Below are 17,940 nucleotides of genomic sequence, written 5' to 3'. Positions count from 1 at the left end.
GAGTTCTGAAAACTAGTAACAAGAGAATATTATATATTTAGAGTTCTGAAAACTAGTAACACAAGAGAATATTAGATATTTAGAGTTCTGAAAACTAGTAACCGAAGAGAATATTAGATATTTAGAGTTCTGAAAACTAGTAACACAAGAGAATATTAGATATTTAGAGTTCTGAAAACTAGTAACACAAGAGAATATTATAAATTTAGAGTTCTGAAAACTAGTTTCAGAAGAGAATATTAGATATTTAGACTTCTGAAAACTAATAACACAAGAGAATATTATATATTTAGAGTTCTGAAAACTAGTAAAACAAGAGAATTGTCCAGAGGTGAGTGTAGCTGTTGGAAGTCAGGCGCAGGACAGCAGAGATGAGTGGACAAAGCAATACTGAGGCAATCATAATACAGAACGCAACCGCGTCACAAAACCAATGCCCAAAGAACAAGTGAGGCAGCACAAAGTACAAATAACAAAGTACCGACTGCTACAAAGCATGGGTGCAAAACTAACCGGGCGCAAACCAGCCGGAAACGTGCCCACCTGACAATAAACAATTTCACACACAGACATGGGGGGGGGAACAGAAGGTTAAATACACAACACGTAATGAGGGAAATGTAAACCAGGTGTGCGGGAAAACAAGACCAAACAAATGGAAAATGAAAGGTGGATCGGCGATGGCTAGAAGACCGGTGACGTCAACCGCCGCCCGGACACGGAGAAGTCGTGACAAAAATATTACATATTTAAAGTTCTGAAAACTTCAATGCTTTATGGTGACTTGAATGGTGTTGACTCTCTTGCTTCTTGTCAAAAAATCCATAACTTTTTGTGATGAAAAGAGATTGCAGCAGGTACGCTTTTAGAAAAAATGATTCTCCAGGCCTTTGTGCCTGAAGAAGAACCCTTTATAGAGGTAGAACCGTATTATCGACATAGAACCCTTTATAGAGGTAGAACCGTATTGTCTAAATAGAACCCTTTATAGAGGTAGAACCGTATTATCTACATAGAGCCCTTTATAGAGGTAGAACCGTATTGTCTAAATAGAACCCTTTATATAGGTAGAACCGTATTATCTACATAGAACCCTTTATAAAGGTAGAACCGTATTGTCTACATAAAACCCTTTATAGAGGTAGAACCGTAGTATCTACATAGAACCCTTTATAGAGGTAGAACCATATTATCTACATAGAACCCTTTATAGAGGTAGAACCATATTATCTACATAGAGCCCTTTATAGAGGTAGAACCGTATTGTCTAAATAGAACCCTTTATATAGGTAGAACCGTATTATCTACATAGAACCCTTTATAGAGGTAGAACCGTAGTATCTACATAAAACCCCTTATAGAGGTAGAACCGTAGTATCTACATAGAACCCTTTATAGAGGTAGAACCATATTATCTACATAGAACCCTTTATAGAGGTAGAACCATATTATCTACATAGAACCTTTAACGATTCTATGTCTTCCTTTTAGAAGCCTTTTCTATGTAGAACAGGTTCTAAAGGACCCCTCTGAGTTCTGAAGAGTTCAGGAAAATCCAATGCGTCAGATACGATGCAAATCAACTGGCTTTGAGGCATTCTGCCTTTCTTGTAGAAAAATCCATAACTTTTATATTGCTGAAAATAATGTCTTTTGGCGTTGATTATGAGAATGTATTTCATTTAGATAAGGCTGTATAAATCCTGTCGTTACTGCAGACAGGCAGTGTGCTATGGCCACGGACTAGCGTCTGGCTCTGTCAAACAACGTGGGATTATTTTCAGTTTAAACTAATATCTGTTTCTGGAACTGTTTTTATCTCTCGTCCAAATCATTTCCAGAAGATTCTAAAGTCATAACTCAGTTTGAGATCTCGATGTGACTCCTGATTGTCCCCTTGCTCCTGTCAACAATGTCTATATCTGCTCTCTGCCAGGGACATGTTAACTAGTCCCATGTTAACTAGTTCCATGTTAACCAGCTCCATGTTAACTAGTTCCATGTTAACTAGTTCCATGTTAACCAGCTCCATGTTAACTAGTTCCATGTTAACCAGATATATGTTAACTAGTTCCATGTTAACATCTCCATGTTAACCAGTTCCATGTTAACTAGTTCCATGTTAACTAGTTCCATGTTAACCAGCTCCATGTTAACCAGTTCCATGTTAATCAGATATATGTTAACTAGTTCCATGTTAACATCTCCATGTTAACCAGTTCCATGTTAACTAGTTCCATGTTAACCAGTTCCATGTTAACTAGTTCCATGTTAACCAGCTCCATATTAACTAGTTCTATGTTAACCAGCTCCATGTTAACCAGCTCCATGTTAACTAGTTCCATGTTAACCAGTTCCATGTTAACTAGTTCCATGTTAACCAGCTCCATGTTAACTAGTTCCATGTTAACCAGTTCCATGTTAACTAGTTATATGTTAACTAGTTCCATGTTAACCAGTTATATGTTAACTAGTTCCATGTTAACCAGCTCCATGTTAACTAGTTCCATGTTAACCAGTTCCATGTTAACTAGTTATATGTTAACTAGTTCCATGTTAACTAGTTATATGTTAACTAGTTCCATGTTAACCAGTTCCATGTTAACCAGCTCCATGTTAACTAGTTCCATGTTAACCAGTTCCATGTTAACTAGTTCCATGTTAACCAGCTCCATGTTAACTAGTTCCATGTTAACCAGCTCCATGTCAACTAGTTATATGTTAACTAGTTCCATGTTAACCAGTTCTATGGTAACCAGTTCTTTGTTAACTAGTTCAACGTTAACTAGTTCCATGTTAACTAGTTCCATGTTAACTAGTTCCATGTTAACCAGCTTCGTGTTAAACAGCTCCATGTTAACCAGCTCCATGTTAACCAGCTCCGTGTTAACTAGTTCGATGTTAACCAGTTCTATATTAACCAGTTCTATGTTAACTAGTTCAACGTTAACTAGTTCCATGTTAACCAGCTCTATGTTAACTAGTTCCATGTTAACCAGCTCCATGTTAACTAGTTCCATGTTAACCAGCTCCATGTTAACCAGCTCCATGTAAACCAGTTCTATGTTAACTAGTTCAACGTTAACTAGTTCCATGTTAACCAGCTCCATGTTAACATGTTATATGTTAACTAGTTCCATGTTAACCAGCTCCATGTTAACTAGTTCCATGTTAACCAGTTCCATGTTAACATCTCCATGTTAACCAGTTCCATGTTAACCAGCTCTATGTTAACTAGTTCAACGTTAACTAGTTCCATGTTAACTAGTTCCATGTTAACATCTCCATGTTAACCAGTTCCATGTTAACCAGCTCTATGTTAACTAGTTCAACGTTAACTAGTTCCATGTTAACCAGTTCCATGTTAACCAGCTCCATGTTAACCAGCTCTATGTTAACTAGTTCAACGTTAACCAGTTCCATGTTAACTAGTTCCATGTTAACCAGTTCCATGTTAACCAGCTCCATGTTAACCAGTTCCATGTTAACTAGTTCCATGTTAACCAGTTCCATGTTAACCAGCTCCATGTTAACCAGCTCCATGTTAACCAGTTCTATGTTAACACGCACGCACGCACGCACGCACGCACGCACGCACGCACGCACGCACGCACGCACGCACGCACACACACACACACACACACACACACACACACACACACACACACACACACACACACACACTGTAATAATCAACTCATCAGGGTTCCCAATGTGTTTGAGTAATTCCAGGACCTACCCCTGCTGCTGGTCTCTCCTCTCTCCTCTCTCTTCCCTCCCAGCCCTCTCTCCTCTCTCTCCCCTCACTTCCCTCCCAGCCCTCTCTCCTCTCTCCCCTCACAGCCCTCTCTCCTCTCTCTTCCCTCCCAGCCCTCTCTCCTCTCTCTCCCCTCTCTTCCCTCCCAGCCCTCTGTCCCCTCTCTTCCCTCCCAGCCCTCTCTCTCCTCTCTCCCCTCGCAACCCTCTCTCTCCTCTCTCTCCCCTCTCTTCCCTCCCAGCCCTCTGTCCCCTCTCCCCTCTCCACCCTCCCAGCCCTCTCCTCCTTCTCAGCCCTCTCTCCTCTCTCTTCCCTCCCATCCCTCTCTCCTCCCCTCCCAGCAATCTCTCCGTCCCCTATCAGCCCTCTCTCCTCTCCTCCCTTCCAGCTCTCTCCTCCCTCCCAGCCCTCTCTTCCCTCTCAGCCCTCTCTCCTCTCTCTTCCCTCCCATCCCTCGCTCCTCCCCTCCCAGCCCTCTCTCCCCTCCCAGCCCTCTCTCCTCTCTCCCCTCACAGCCCTCTCTCCTCTCTCTCCCCTCCCAGCCCTCTCTCCTCTCTCCCCTCACAGCCCTCTCTCCTCTCTCTTCCCTCCCAGCCCTCTCTCCTCTCTCTCCCCTCTCTTCCCTCCCAGCCCTCTGTCCCCTCTCTTCCCTCCCAGCCCTCTCTCTCCTCTCTCCCCTCGCAACCCTCTCTCTCCTCTCTCTCCCCTCTCTTCCCTCCCAGCCCTCTGTCCCCTCTCCCCTCTCCACCCTCCCAGCCCTCTCCTCCTTCTCAGCCCTCTCTCCTCTCTCTTCCCTCCCATCCCTCTCTCCTCCCCTCCCAGCAATCTCTCCGTCCCCTATCAGCCCTCTCTCCTCTCCTCCCTTCCAGCTCTCTCCTCCCTCCCAGCCCTCTCTTCCCTCTCAGCCCTCTCTCCTCTCTCTTCCCTCCCATCCCTCGCTCCTCCCCTCCCAGCTCTCTCTCCCCTCCCAGCCCTCTCTCCTCTCTCCCCTCCCAGCCCTCTCTCCTCACTCTCCCCTCCCAGCCCTCTCTCCTCTCTCTCCCCTCCCAGCCCTCTCTCCTCTCTCTCCCCTCCCAGCCCGCTCTCCTCTCTCTCCCCTCCCAGCCCTCTCTCCTCGCTCCCCTCCCAGGCCTCTCTCCTCTCTCCCCTCCCAGCCCTCTCTCCTCTCTCCCCTCCCAGCCCTCTCTCCTCTCTCCCCTCCCAGCCCTCTCTCCTCTCTCTCCTCCCAGCCCTCTCTCCTCTCTCCCCTCCCAGCCCTCTCTCCTCTCTCCCCTCCCAGCCCTCTCTCCTCTCTCCCCTCCCAGCCCTCTCTCCTCTCTCCCCTCCCAGCCCTCTCTCCCCTCACTTCCCTCCCAGCCCTCTCTCCTCTCTCTCCCCTCCCAGCCCTCTCTCCTCTCTCCCCTCCCAGCCCTCTCTCCTCTCTCTCCTCCCAGCCCTCTCTCCTCTCTCTCCCCTCCCAGCCCTCTCTCCTCTCTCCCCTCCCAGCCCTCTCTCCTCTCTCCCCTCCCAGCCCTCTCTCTCCTCCCAGCCCTCTCCTCTCTCTCCTCCCAGCCCTCTCTCCTCTCTCCCCTCCCAGCCCTCTCTCCTATCTCCCCTCCCAGCCCACTCTCCTCTCTCCCCTCCCAGCCCTCTCTCCTCTCTCTCCCCTCTCTTCCCTCCCAGCCCTCTGTCCCCTCTCCCCTCTCCACCCTCCCAGCCCTCTCCTCCTTCTCAGCCCTCTCTCCTCTCTCTTCCCTCCCATCCCTCTCTCCTCCCCTCCCAGCAATCTCTCCGTCCCTTATCAGCCCTCTCTCCTCTCCTCCCTTCCAGCTCTCTCCTCCCTCCCAGCCCTCTCTTCCCTCTCAGCCCTCTCTCCTCTCTCTTCCCTCCCATCCCTCGCTCCTCCCCTCCCAGCCCTCTCTCCCCTCCCAGCCCTCTCTCCTCTCTCCCCTCACAGCCCTCTCTCCTCTCTCTCCCCTCCCAGCCCTCTCTCCTCTCTCCCCTCACAGCCCTCTCTCCTCTCTCTTCCCTCCCAGCCCTCTCTCCTCTCTCTCCCCTCTCTTCCCTCCCAGCCCTCTGTCCCCTCTCTTCCCTCCCAGCCCTCTCTCTCCTCTCTCCCCTCGCAACCCTCTCTCTCCTCTCTCCCCTCTCTTCCCTCCCAGCCCTCTGTCCCCTCTCCCCTCTCCACCCTCCCAGCCCTCTCCTCCTTCTCAGCCCTCTCTACTCTCTCTTCCCTCCCATCCCTCTCTCCTCCCCTCCCAGCAATCTCTCCGTCCCCTATCAGCCCTCTCTCCTCTCCTCCCTTCCAGCTCTCTCCTCCCTCCCAGCCCTCTCTTCCCTCTCAGCCCTCTCTCCTCTCTCTTCCCTCCCATCCCTCGCTCCTCCCCTCCCAGCTCTCTCTCCCCTCCCAGCCCTCTCTCCTCTCTCCCCTCCCAGCCCTCTCTCCTCACTCTCCCCTCCCAGCCCTCTCTCCTCTCTCTCCCCTCCCAGCCCTCTCTCCTCTCTCTCCCCTCCCAGCCCGCTCTCCTCTCTCTCCCCTCCCAGCCCTCTCTCCTCGCTCCCCTCCCAGGCCTCTCTCCTCTCTCCCCTCCCAGCCCTCTCTCCTCTCTCCCCTCCCAGCCCTCTCTCCTCTCTCCCCTCCCAGCCCTCTCTCCTCTCTCTCCTCCCAGCCCTCTCTCCTCTCTCCCCTCCCAGCCCTCTCTCCTCTCTCCCCTCCCAGCCCTCTCTCCTCTCTCCCCTCCCAGCCCTCTCTCCTCTCTCCCCTCCCAGCCCTCTCTCCCCTCACTTCCCTCCCAGCCCTCTCTCCTCTCTCTCCCCTCCCAGCCCTCTCTCCTCTCTCCCCTCCCAGCCCTCTCTCCTCTCTCTCCTCCCAGCCCTCTCTCCTCTCTCTCCCCTCCCAGCCCTCTCTCCTCTCTCCCCTCCCAGCCCTCTCTCCTCTCTCCCCTCCCAGCCCTCTCTCTCCTCCCAGCCCTCTCCTCTCTCTCCTCCCAGCCCTCTCTCCTCTCTCCCCTCCCAGCCCTCTCTCCTCTCTCCCCTCCCAGCCCTCTCTCCTCTCTCCCCTCCCAGCCCTCTCTCCTCTCTCTCCTCCCAGCCCTCTCTCCTCTCTCCCCTCCCAGCCCTCTCTCCCCTCCCAGCCCTCTCTCCTCTCTCCCCTCCCAGCCCTCTCTCCTCTCTCCCCTCCCAGCCCTCTCTCCCCTCCCAGCCCTCTCTCCTCTCTCCCCTCCCAGCCCTCTCTCCTCTCTCCCCTCCCAGCCCTCTCTCCTCTCTCTCCTCCCAGCCCTCTCTCATCTCTCCCCTCCCAGCCCTCTCTCCTCTCTCCCCTCCCAGCCCTCTCTCCCCTCCCAGCCCTCTCTCCTCTCTCCCCTCCCAGCCCTCTCTCCTCTCTCCCCTCCCAGCCCTCTCTCCTCTCTCCCCTCCCAGCCCTCTCTCCTCTCTCCCCTCCCAGCCCTCTCTCCTCTCTCCCCTCCCAGCCCTCTCTCCCCTCACTTCCCTCCCAGCCCTCTCTCCTCTCTCTCCCCTCCCAGCCCTCTCTCCTCTCTCCCCTCCCAGCCCTCTCTCCTCTCTCCCCTCCCAGCCCTCTCTCCTCTCTCTCCTCCCAGCCCTCTCTCCTCTCTCCCCTCCCAGCCCTCTCTCCTCTCTCCCCTCCCAGCCCTCTCTCCTCTCTCCCCTACCAGCCCTCTCTCCTCTCTCCCCTCCCAGCCCTCTCTCCTCTCTCCCCTCCCAGCCCTCTCTCCTCTCTCCCGTCCCAGCCCTCTCTCCTCTCTCCCCTCCCAGCCCTCTCTCCTCTCTCCCCTCCCAGCCCTCTCTCCTCTCTCCCTTCCCAGCCCTCTCTCCTCTCTCCCCTCCCAGCCCTCTCTCCCCTCCCAGCCCTCTCTCCCCTCACTTCCCTCCCAGCCCTCTCTCCTCTCTCTCCCCTCCCAGCCCTCTCTCCCCTCCCAGCCCTCTCTCCTCTCTCCCCTCCCAGCCCTCTCTCCCCTCCCAGCCCTCTCTCCTCTCTCCCCTCCCAGCCCTCTCGCCTCTCTCCCCTCCCAGCCCTCTCTCCTCTCTCCCCTCCCAGCCCTCTCTCCTCTCTCCCCTCCCAGCCCTCTCTCCCCTCTCTTCCCTCCCAGCCCTCTCTCTCCTCTCTCTCCCCTCCCAGCCCTCTCTCCTCTCTCCCCTCCAAGCCCTCTCTCCTCTCTCCCCTCCCAGCCCTCTCTCCTCTCTCTCCTCCCAGCCCTCTCTCCTCTCTCCCCTCCCAGCCCTCTCTCCTCTCTCCCCTCCCAGCCCTCTCTCCTCTCTCCCCTACCAGCCCTCTCTCCTCTCTCCCCTCCCAGCCCTCTCTCCTCTCTCCCCTCCCAGCCCTCTCTCCTCTCTCCCGTCCCAGCCCTCTCTCCTCTCTCCCCTCCCAGCCCTCTCTCCTCTCTCCCCTCCCAGCCCTCTCTCCTCTCTCCCTTCCCAGCCCTCTCTCCTCTCTCCCCTCCCAGCCCTCTCTCCCCTCCCAGCCCTCTCTCCCCTCACTTCCCTCCCAGCCCTCTCTCCTCTCTCTCCCCTCCCAGCCCTCTCTCCCCTCCCAGCCCTCTCTCCTCTCTCCCCTCCCAGCCCTCTCTCCCCTCCCAGCCCTCTCTCCTCTCTCCCCTCCCAGCCCTCTCGCCTCTCTCCCCTCCCAGCCCTCTCTCCTCTCTCCCCTCCCAGCCCTCTCTCCTCTCTCCCCTCCCAGCCCTCTCTCCCCTCTCTTCCCTCCCAGCCCTCTCTCTCCTCTCTCCCCTCGCAACCCTCTCTCTAATCTCTCTCTCCCCTCTCTTCCCTCCCAGCCCTCTGTCCCCTCTCCCCTCTCCACCCTCCCAGCCCTCTCCTCCTTCTCAGCCCTCTCTCCTCTCTCTTCCCTCCCATCCCTCTCTCCTCCCCTCCCAGCCATCTCTCCGTCCCCTATCAGCCCTCTCTCCTCTCCTCCCTTCCAGCTCTCTCCTCCCTCCCAGCCCTCTCTTCCCTCTCAGCCCTCTCTCCTCTCTCTTCCCTCCCATCCCTCGCTCCTCCCCTCCCAGCCCTCTCTCCCCTCCCAGCCCTCTCTCCTCTCTCCCCTCCCAGCCCTCTCTCCTCACTCTCCCCTCCCAGCCCTCTCTCCTCTCTCTCCCCTCCCAGCCCTCTCTCCTCTCTCTCCCCTCCCAGCCCTCTCTCCTCTCTCTCCCCTCCCAGCCCTCTCTCCTCGCTCCCCTCCCAGCCCTCTCTCCTCTCTCCCCTCCCAGCCCTCTCTCCTCTCTCCCCTCCCAGCCCTCTCTCCTCTCTCTCCTCCCAGCCCTCTCTCCTCTCTCCCCTCCCAGCCCTCTCTCCTCTCTCCTCTCTCCCCTCCCAGCCCTCTCTCCTCTCTCCCCTCCCAGCCCTCTCTCCTCTCTCCCCTCCCAGCCCTCTCTCCCTTCACTTCCCTCCCAGCCCTCTCTCCTCTCTCTCCCCTCCCAGCCCTCTCTCCTCTCTCCCCTCCCAGCCCTCTCTCCTCTCTCTCCTCCCAGCCCCCTCTCCCCTCCCAGCCCTCTCTCCTCTCTCCCCTCCCAGCCCTCTCTCCCCTCCCAGCCCTCTCTCCCCTCCCAGCCCTCTCTCCTCTCTCCCCTCCCAGCCCTCTCTCCTCTCTCCCCTCCCAGCCCTCTCTCCCCTCCCAGCCCTCTCTCCTCTCTCCCCTCCCAGCCCTCTCTCCTCTCTCCCCTCCCAGCCCTCTCTCCTCTCTCTCCTCCCAGCCCTCTCTCATCTCTCCCCTCCCAGCCCTCTCTCCTCTCTCCCCTCCCAGCCCTCTCTCCCCTCCCAGCCCTCTCTCCTCTCTCCCCTCCCAGCCCTCTCTCCTCTCTCCCCTCCCAGCCATCTCTCCTCTCTCCCCTCCCAGCCCTCTCTCCCCTCACTTCCCTCCCAGCCCTCTCTCCTCTCTCTCCCCTCCCAGCCCTCTCTCCTCTCTCCCCTCCCAGCCCTCTCTCCTCTCTCCCCTCCCAGCCCTCTCTCCTCTCTCTCCTCCCAGCCCTCTCTCCTCTTTCCCCTCCCAGCCCTCTCTCCTCTCTCCCCTCCCAGCCCTCTCTCCTCTCTCCCCTACCAGCCCTCTCTCCTCTCTCCCCTCCCAGCCCTCTCTCCTCTCTCCCCTCCCAGCCCTCTCTCCTCTCTCCCGTCCCAGCCCTCTCTCCTCTGTCCCCTCCCAGCCCTCTCTCCTCTCTCCCCTCCCAGCCCTCTCTCCTCTCTCCCTTCCCAGCCCTCTCTCCTCTCTCCCCTCCCAGCCCTCTCTCCCCTCCCAGCCCTCTCTCCCCTCACTTCCCTCCCAGCCCTCTCTCCTCTCTCTCCCCTCCCAGCCCTCTCTCCCCTCCCAGCCCTCTCTCCTCTCTCCCCTCCCAGCCCTCTCTCCCCTCCCAGCCCTCTCTCCTCTCTCCCCTCCCAGCCCTCTCGCCTCTCTCCCCTCCCAGCCCTCTCTCCTCTCTCCCCTCCCAGCCCTCTCTCCTCTCTCCCCTCCCAGCCCTCTCTCCCCTCTCTTCCCTCCCAGCCCTCTCTCTCCTCTCTCCCCTCGCAACCCTCTCTCTCCTCTCTCTCCCCTCTCTTCCCTCCCAGCCCTCTGTCCCCTCTCCCCTCTCCACCCTCCCAGCCCTCTCCTCCTTCTCAGCCCTCTCTCCTCTCTCTTCCCTCCCATCCCTCTCTCCTCCCCTCCCAGCCATCTCTCCGTCCCCTATCAGCCCTCTCTCCTCTCCTCCCTTCCAGCTCTCTCCTCCCTCCCAGCCCTCTCTTCCCTCTCAGCCCTCTCTCCTCTCTCTTCCCTCCCATCCCTCGCTCCTCCCCTCCCAGCCCTCTCTCCCCTCCCAGCCCTCTCTCCTCTCTCCCCTCCCAGCCCTCTCTCCTCACTCTCCCCTCCCAGCCCTCTCTCCTCTCTCTCCCCTCCCAGCCCTCTCTCCTCTCTCTCCCCTCCCAGCCCTCTCTCCTCTCTCTCCCCTCCCAGCCCTCTCTCCTCGCTCCCCTCCCAGCCCTCTCTCCTCTCTCCCCTCCCAGCCCTCTCTCCTCTCTCCCCTCCCAGCCCTCTCTCCTCTCTCCCCTCCCAGCCCTCTCTCCTCTCTCTCCTCCCAGCCCTCTCTCCTCTCTCCCCTCCCAGCCCTCTCTCCTCTCTCCCCTCCCAGCCCTCTTCCCTCTCAGCCCTCTCTCCTCTCTCTTCCCTCCCATCCCTCGCTCCTCCCCTCCCAGCCCTCTCTCCCCTCCCAGCCCTCTCTCCTCTCTCCCCTCCCAGCCCTCTCTCCTCACTCTCCCCTCCCAGCCCTCTCTCCTCTCTCTCCCCTCCCAGCCCTCTCTCCTCTCTCTCCCCTCCCAGCCCTCTCTCCTCTCTCTCCCCTCCCAGCCCTCTCTCCTCGCTCCCCTCCCAGCCCTCTCTCCTCTCTCCCCTCCCAGCCCTCTCTCCTCTCTCCCCTCCCAGCCCTCTCTCCTCTCTCCCCTCCCAGCCCTCTCTCCTCTCTCTCCTCCCAGCCCTCTCTCCTCTCTCCCCTCCCAGCCCTCTCTCCTCTCTCCCCTCCCAGCCCTCTCTCCTCTCTCCCCTCCCAGCCCTCTCTCCTCTCTCCCCTCCCAGCCCTCTCTCCCCTCACTTCCCTCCCAGCCCTCTCTCCTCTCTCTCCCCTCCCAGCCCTCTCTCCTCTTTCCCCTCCCAGCCCTCTCTCCTCTCTCTCCTCCCAGCCCTCTCTCCTCTCTCTCCCCTCCCAACCCTCTCTCCTCTCTCCCCTCCCAGCCCTCTCTCCTCTCTCCCCTCCCAGCCCTCTCTCTCCTCCCAGCCCTCTCCTCTCTCTCCTCCCAGCCCTCTCTCCTCTCTCCCCTCCCAGCCCTCTCTCCTCTCTCCCCTCCCAGCCCTCTCTCCTCTCTCCCCTCCCAGCCCTCTCTCCTCTCTCTCCTCCCAGCCCTCTCTCCTCTCTCCCCTCCCAGCCCTCTCTCCCCTCCCAGCCCTCTCTCCTCTCTCCCCTCCCAGCCCTCTCTCCTCTCTCCCCTCCCAGCCCTCTCTCCCCTCCCAGCCCTCTCTCCTCTCTCCCCTCCCAGCCCTCTCTCCTCTCTCCCCTCCCAGCCCTCTCTCCTCTCTCTCCTCCCAGCCCTCTCTCATCTCTCCCCTCCCAGCCCTCTCTCCTCTCTCCACTCCCAGCCCTCTCTCCCCTCCCAGCCCTCTCTCCTCTCTCCCCTCCCAGCCCTCTCTCCTCTCTCCCCTCCCAGCCCTCTCTCCTCTCTCCCCTCCCAGCCCTCTCTCCTCTCTCCCCTCCCAGCCCTCTCTCCTCTCTCCCCTCCCAGCCCTCTCTCCCCTCACTTCCCTCCCAGCCCTCTCTCCTCTCTCTCCCCTCCCAGCTCTCTCTCCTCTCTCCCCTCCCAGCCCTCTCTCCTCTCTCTCCTCCCAGCCCTCTCTCCTCTCTCCCCTCCCAGCCCTCTCTCCCCTCCCAGCCCTCTCTCCTCTCTCCCCTCCCAGCCCTCTCTCCTCTCTCCCCTCCCAGCCCTCTCTCCCCTCCCAGCCCTCTCTCCTCTCTCCCCTCCCAGCCCTCTCTCCTCTCTCCCCTCCCAGCCCTCTCTCCTCTCTCTCCTCCCAGCCCTCTCTCATCTCTCCCCTCCCAGCCCTCTCTCCTCTCTCCCCTCCCAGCCCTCTCTCCCCTCCCAGCCCTCTCTCCTCTCTCCCCTCCCAGCCCTCTCTCCTCTCTCCCCTCCCAGCCCTCTCTCCTCTCTCCCCTCCCAGCCCTCTCTCCTCTCTCCCCTCCCAGCCCTCTCTCCTCTCTCCCCTCCCAGCCCTCTCTCCTCTCTCCACTCCCAGCCCTCTCTCCCCTCCCAGCCCTCTCTCCTCTCTCCCCTCCCAGCCCTCTCTCCTCTCTCCCCTCCCAGCCCTCTCTCCTCTCTCCCCTCCCAGCCCTCTCTCCTCTCTCCCCTCCCAGCCCTCTCTCCTCTCTCCCCTCCCAGCCCTCTCTCCCCTCACTTCCCTCCCAGCCATCTCTCCTCTCTCTCCCCTCCCAGCTCTCTCTCCTCTCTCCCCTCCCAGCCCTCTCGCCTCTCTCCCCTCCCAGCCCTCTCTCCTCTCTCCCCTCCCAGCCCTCTCTCCTCTCTCCCCTCCCAGCCCTCTCTCCTCTCTCCCCTCCCAGCCCTCTCTCCTCTCTCTCCTCCCAGCCCTCTCTCCTCTCTCTCCCCTCCCAACCCTCTCTCCTCTCTCCCCTCCCAGCCCTCTCTCCTCTCTCCCCTCCCAGCCCTCTCTCTCCTCCCAGCCCTCTCCTCTCTCTCCTCCCAGCCCTCTCTCCTCTCTCCCCTCCCAGCCCTCTCTCCTCTCTCCCCTCCCAGCCCTCTCTCCTCTCTCCCCTCCCAGCCCTCTCTCCTCTCTCTCCTCCCAGCCCTCTCTCCTCTCTCCCCTCCCAGCCCTCTCTCCCCTCCCAGCCCTCTCTCCTCTCTCCCCTCCCAGCCCTCTCTCCTCTCTCCCCTCCCAGCCCTCTCTCCCCTCCCAGCCCTCTCTCCTCTCTCCCCTCCCAGCCCTCTCTCCTCTCTCCCCTCCCAGCCCTCTCTCCTCTCTCTCCTCCCAGCCCTCTCTCATCTCTCCCCTCCCAGCCCTCTCTCCTCTCTCCCCTCCCAGCCCTCTCTCCCCTCCCAGCCCTCTCTCCTCTCTCCCCTCCCAGCCCTCTCTCCTCTCTCCCCTCCCAGCCCTCTCTCCTCTCTCCCCTCCCAGCCCTCTCTCCTCTCTCCCCTCCCAGCCCTCTCTCCTCTCTCCCCTCCCAGCCCTCTCTCCCCTCACTTCCCTCCCAGCCCTCTCTCCTCTCTCTCCCCTCCCAGCTCTCTCTCCTCTCTCCCCTCCCAGCCCTCTCTCCTCTCTCCCCTCCCAGCCCTCTCTCCTCTCTCTCCTCCCAGCCCTCTCTCCTCTCTCCCCTCCCAGCCCTCTCTCCTCTCTCCCCTCCCAGCCCTCTCTCCTCTCTCCCCTCCCAGCCCTCTCTCCTCTCTCCCCTCCCAGCCCTCTCTCCTCTCTCCCCTCCCAGCCCTCTCTCCTCTCTCCCCTCCCAGCCCTCTCTCCTCTCTCCCCTCCCAGCCCTCTCTCCTCTCTCCCCTCCCAGCCCTCTCTCCTCTCTCCCCTCCCAGCCCTCTCTCCCCTCCCAGCCCTCTCTCCTCTCTCCCCTCCCAGCCCTCTCGCCTCTCTCCCCTCCCAGCCCTCTCTCCTCTCTCCCCTCCCAGCCCTCTCTCCTCTCTCCCCTCCCAGCCCTCTCTCCCCTCACTTCCCTCCCAGCCCTCTCTCCTCTCTCTCCCCTCCCAGCCCTCTCTCCTCTCTCCCCTCCCAGCCCTCTCTCCTCTCTCCCCTCCCAGCCCTCTCTCCTCTCTCTCCTCCCAGCCCTCTCTCCTCTCTCCCCTCCCAGCCCTCTCTCCTCTCTCCCCTCCCAGCCCTCTCTCCTCTCTCCCCTCCCAGCCCTCTCTTCTCTCTCCCCTCCCAGCCCTCTCTCCTCTCTCCCCTCCCAGCCCTCTCTCCTCTCTCCCCTCCCAGCCCTCTCTCCTCTCTCCCCTCCCAGCCCTCTCTCCTCTCTCCCCTCCCAGCCCTCTCTCCTCTCTCCCTTCCCAGCCCTCTCTCCTCTCTCCCCTCCCAGCCCTCTCTCTCCTCCCAGCCCTCTCTCCTCTCTCTCTCCTCCCAGACATCTCTCCTCTCTCTCCCCTCCCAGCCCTCTCTCCCCTCACTTCCCTCCCAGCCCTCTCTCCTCTCTCCCATCCCAGCCCTCTCTCCTCTCTCCCCTCCCAGCCCTCTCTCCTCTCTCTCCTCCCAGCCCTCTCTCTCCTCCCAGCCCTCTCTCCTCTCTCCCCTCCCAGCCCTCTCTCCTCTCTCTCCTCCCAGCCCTCTCTCCCCTCACTTCCCTCCCAGCCCTCTCTCCTCTCTCTCCTCCCAGCCCTCTCTCCTCTCTCCCCTCCCAGCCCTCTCTCCTCTCTCCCCTCCCAGCCCTCTCTCCTCTCTCTCCCCTCCCAGCCCTCTCTCCTCTCTCTCCCCTCCCAGCCCTCTCTCTAATGTGTCCCTCATGCTGAGTTGTCCTCTTTGAGATTCCCTTCTTTTAACTCTTGCTCTTTTTGTGTCTTATTTCTAGTGGTCTGTTTGCCAGTCACTACACAGAAACACACTACCTGGAAGACGGCAGCACAGTCACGGGCTCTCACAACCTCAGGGTACGGTATTACGTCTAACGGAGTCTCATAACCTCAGGGTACGGTATTAAGTCTAACGGAGTCTCACAACCTCAGGGTACGGTATTAAGTCTAACGGAGTCTCACAACCTCACGGTACGGTATTACGTCTAACGGAGTCTCACGACCTCACGGTACGGTATTACGTCTAACGGAGTCTCACGACCTCACGGTACGGTATTAAGTCTAACGGAGTCTCATAACCTCACGGTACGGTATTAAGTCTAACGAAGTCTCATAACCTCAGGGTACGGTATTACGTCTAACGAAGTCTCACAACCTCACGGTACGGTATTACGTCTAACGGAGTCTCATAACCTCACGGTACGGTATTACGTCTAACGGAGTCTCACGACCTCACGGTACGGTATTAAGTCTAACGGAGTCTCATAACCTCACGGTACGGTATTAAGTCTAACGGAGTCTCATAACCTCACGGTACGGTATTAAGTCTAACGGAGTCTCATAACCTCACGGTACTGTATTAAGTCTAACGGAGTCTCATAACCTCACGGTACGGTATTAAGTCTAACGGCGTCTCATAACCTCAGGGTACGGTATTAAGTCTAACGGAGTCTCATAACCTCAGGGTACGGTATTAAGTCTAACGGAGTCTCACAACCTCACGGTACGGTATTAAGTCTAACGGCGTCTCATAACCTCAGGGTACGGTATTAAGTCTAACGGAGTCTCACAACCTCACGGTACGGTATTAAGTCTAACGGAGTCTCACAACCTCACGGTACGGTATTACGTCTAACGGAGTCTCACAACCTCACGGTACGGTATTAAGTCTAACGGAGTCTCACAACCTCACGGTACGGTATTAAGTCTAACGGAGTCTCACAACCTCACGGTACGGTATTACGTCTAACGGAGTCTCACAACCTCACGGTACGGTATTAAGTCTAACGGAGTCTCACGACCTCACGGTACGGTATTACGTCTAACGGAGTCTCACAACCTCACGGTACGGTATTACGTCTAACGGAGTCTCACAACCTCACGGTACGGTATTAAGTCTAACGGAGTCTCACTACCTCACGGTACGGTATTAAATCTAACGGAGTCTCATAACCTCACGGTACGGTATTACGTCTAACGGAGTCTCACAACCTCACGGTACGGTATTAAGTCTAACGGAGTCTCACAACCTCACGGTACGGTATTACGTCTAACGGAGTCTCACAACCTCACGGTACGGTATTAAGTCTAACGGAATCTCACGACCTCACGGTACGGTATTACGTCTAACGGAGTCTCACGACCTCACGGTACGGTATTAAGTCTAACGGAGTCTCATAACCTCACGGTATTAAGTCTAACGGAGTCTCACGACCTCACCGTACGGTATTAAGTCTGACGGAGTCTCTTAACCTCGCGGTACGGTATTAAGTCTAACGGAGTCTCACAACCTCACGGTACGGTATTACTGACAATCTAACGGATTAATACCGTACCGGGACCTACCCCTGCTGCTGTTCGCTCTTCTCTCCTCTCTCTCCTCTCTCTTCTCTCCTCTCTCTCCTCTCCCATTCACTAGGGGACTGGGTCCCCTAGTGACTGTGTCTGCTAGTGTCTGAATCCCCTAGTGACTGGGTCCCCTAGTGACTGGGTCCCCTAGTGACTGGGTCCCCTAGTGACTGGGTCCACTAGTGACTGGGTCCACTAGTGACTAGGTCCCCTAGTGACTGTGTCCCCTAGTGACTGTGTCCCCTAGTGACTGGATCCCCTAGTGACTGGATCCCCTAGTGACTGGGTCCCCTAGTGACTGAATCCCCTAGTGACTGTGTCCCCTAGTGACTGGGTCCCCTAGTGACTGGGTCCCCTAGTGACTGGGTCCCCTAGTGACTGTGTCTGCTAGTGGCTGGGTCCCCTAGTGACTGTGTCTGCTAGTGACTGAATCCCCTAGTGACTGGGTCCCCTAGTGACTGTGTCTGCTAGTGACTGGGTCCCCTAGTGACTGTGTCTGCTAGTGACTGAATCCCCTAGTGACTGGATCCCCTAGTGACTGGGTCCCCTAGTGACTGTGTCTGCTAGTGACTGGGTCCCCTAGTGACTGGGTCCCCTAGCGACTGGGTTCCCTAGTGACTGGGTCCCCTAGTGACTAAATCTCCTAGTGACTGGGTCCCCTAGTGACTGGGTCCCCTAGTGATTGGGTCCCCTAGTGACTGGGTCCCCTAGTGACTAAAGTGACTAAATCCCCTAGTGACTGGGTCCCCTAGTGACTGGGTCCCCTAGTGACTGGGTCCCCTAGTAACTGGGTCCCCAAGTGACTAAATCCCATAGTGACTGGGTCCCCTAGTGACTAAATCCCCTAGTGACTGGGTCCCCTAGTGACTGTGTCTGCTAGTGGCTGGGTCCCCTAGTGACTGTGTCTGCTAGTGTCTGAATCCCCTAGTGACTGGGTCCCCTAGTGACTGGGTCCCCTAGTGACTGGGTCCCCTAGTGACTGGGTCCCCTAGTGACTGGGTCCACTAGTGACTGGGTCCACTAGTGACTAGGTCCCCTAGTGACTGTGTCCCCTAGTGACTGGATCCCCTAGTGACTGGATCCCCTAGTGACTGGGTCCCCTAGTGACTGAATCCCCTAGTGACTGTGTCCCCTAGTGACTGGGTCCCCTAGTGACTGGGTCCCCTAGTGACTGGGTCCCCTAGTGACTGGGTCCCCTAGTGACTGGGTCCCCTAGTGACTGTGTCTGCTAGTGGCTGGGTCCCCTAGTGACTGTGTCTGCTAGTGACTGAATCCCCTAGTGACTGGGTCCCCTAGTGACTGTGTCTGCTAGTGACTGGGTCCCCTAGTGACTGTGTCTGCTAGTGACTGAATCCCCTAGTGACTGGATCCCCTAGTGACTGGGTCCCCTAGTGACTGTGTCTGCTAGTGACTGGGTCCCCTAGTGAATGGGTCCCCTAGCGACTGGGTTCCCTAGTGACTGGGTCCCCTAGTGACTAAATCTCCTAGTGACTGGGTCCCCTAGTGACTGGGTCCCCTAGTGACTGGGTCCCCTAGTGACTGGGTCCCCTAGTGACTGGGTCCCCTAGTGACTAAAGTGACTAAATCCCCTAGTG

At 58.1% G+C, this 17,940-nt stretch overlaps 1 protein-coding gene across 1 annotated transcript in view; it reads left to right on the top strand.

Annotated features, from left to right (window-relative positions):
* LOC129842530 (disintegrin and metalloproteinase domain-containing protein 19-like) overlaps positions 1–14,924 on the top strand; it is a 130,478-nt gene extending 115,554 nt beyond the window's left edge. The window contains exon 4 of the mRNA XM_055911108.1: positions 14,776–14,924. Coding sequence (XP_055767083.1) covers positions 14,776–14,872 — 97 coding nt within the window. The 3' untranslated portion in view covers positions 14,873–14,924. The remainder of the gene's footprint in view (positions 1–14,775) is intronic.
* Positions 14,925–17,940: the final 3,016 nt, after the last annotated feature.

This window comes from Salvelinus fontinalis, unplaced genomic scaffold, assembly GCF_029448725.1.
Source record: "Salvelinus fontinalis isolate EN_2023a unplaced genomic scaffold, ASM2944872v1 scaffold_0048, whole genome shotgun sequence".
Taxonomy (NCBI): Eukaryota; Metazoa; Chordata; class Actinopteri; order Salmoniformes; family Salmonidae; genus Salvelinus; species Salvelinus fontinalis.
The sequence above is the reverse complement of the archived record's forward strand: the minus strand, read 5'-3'. Positions and strand labels throughout refer to the sequence as shown.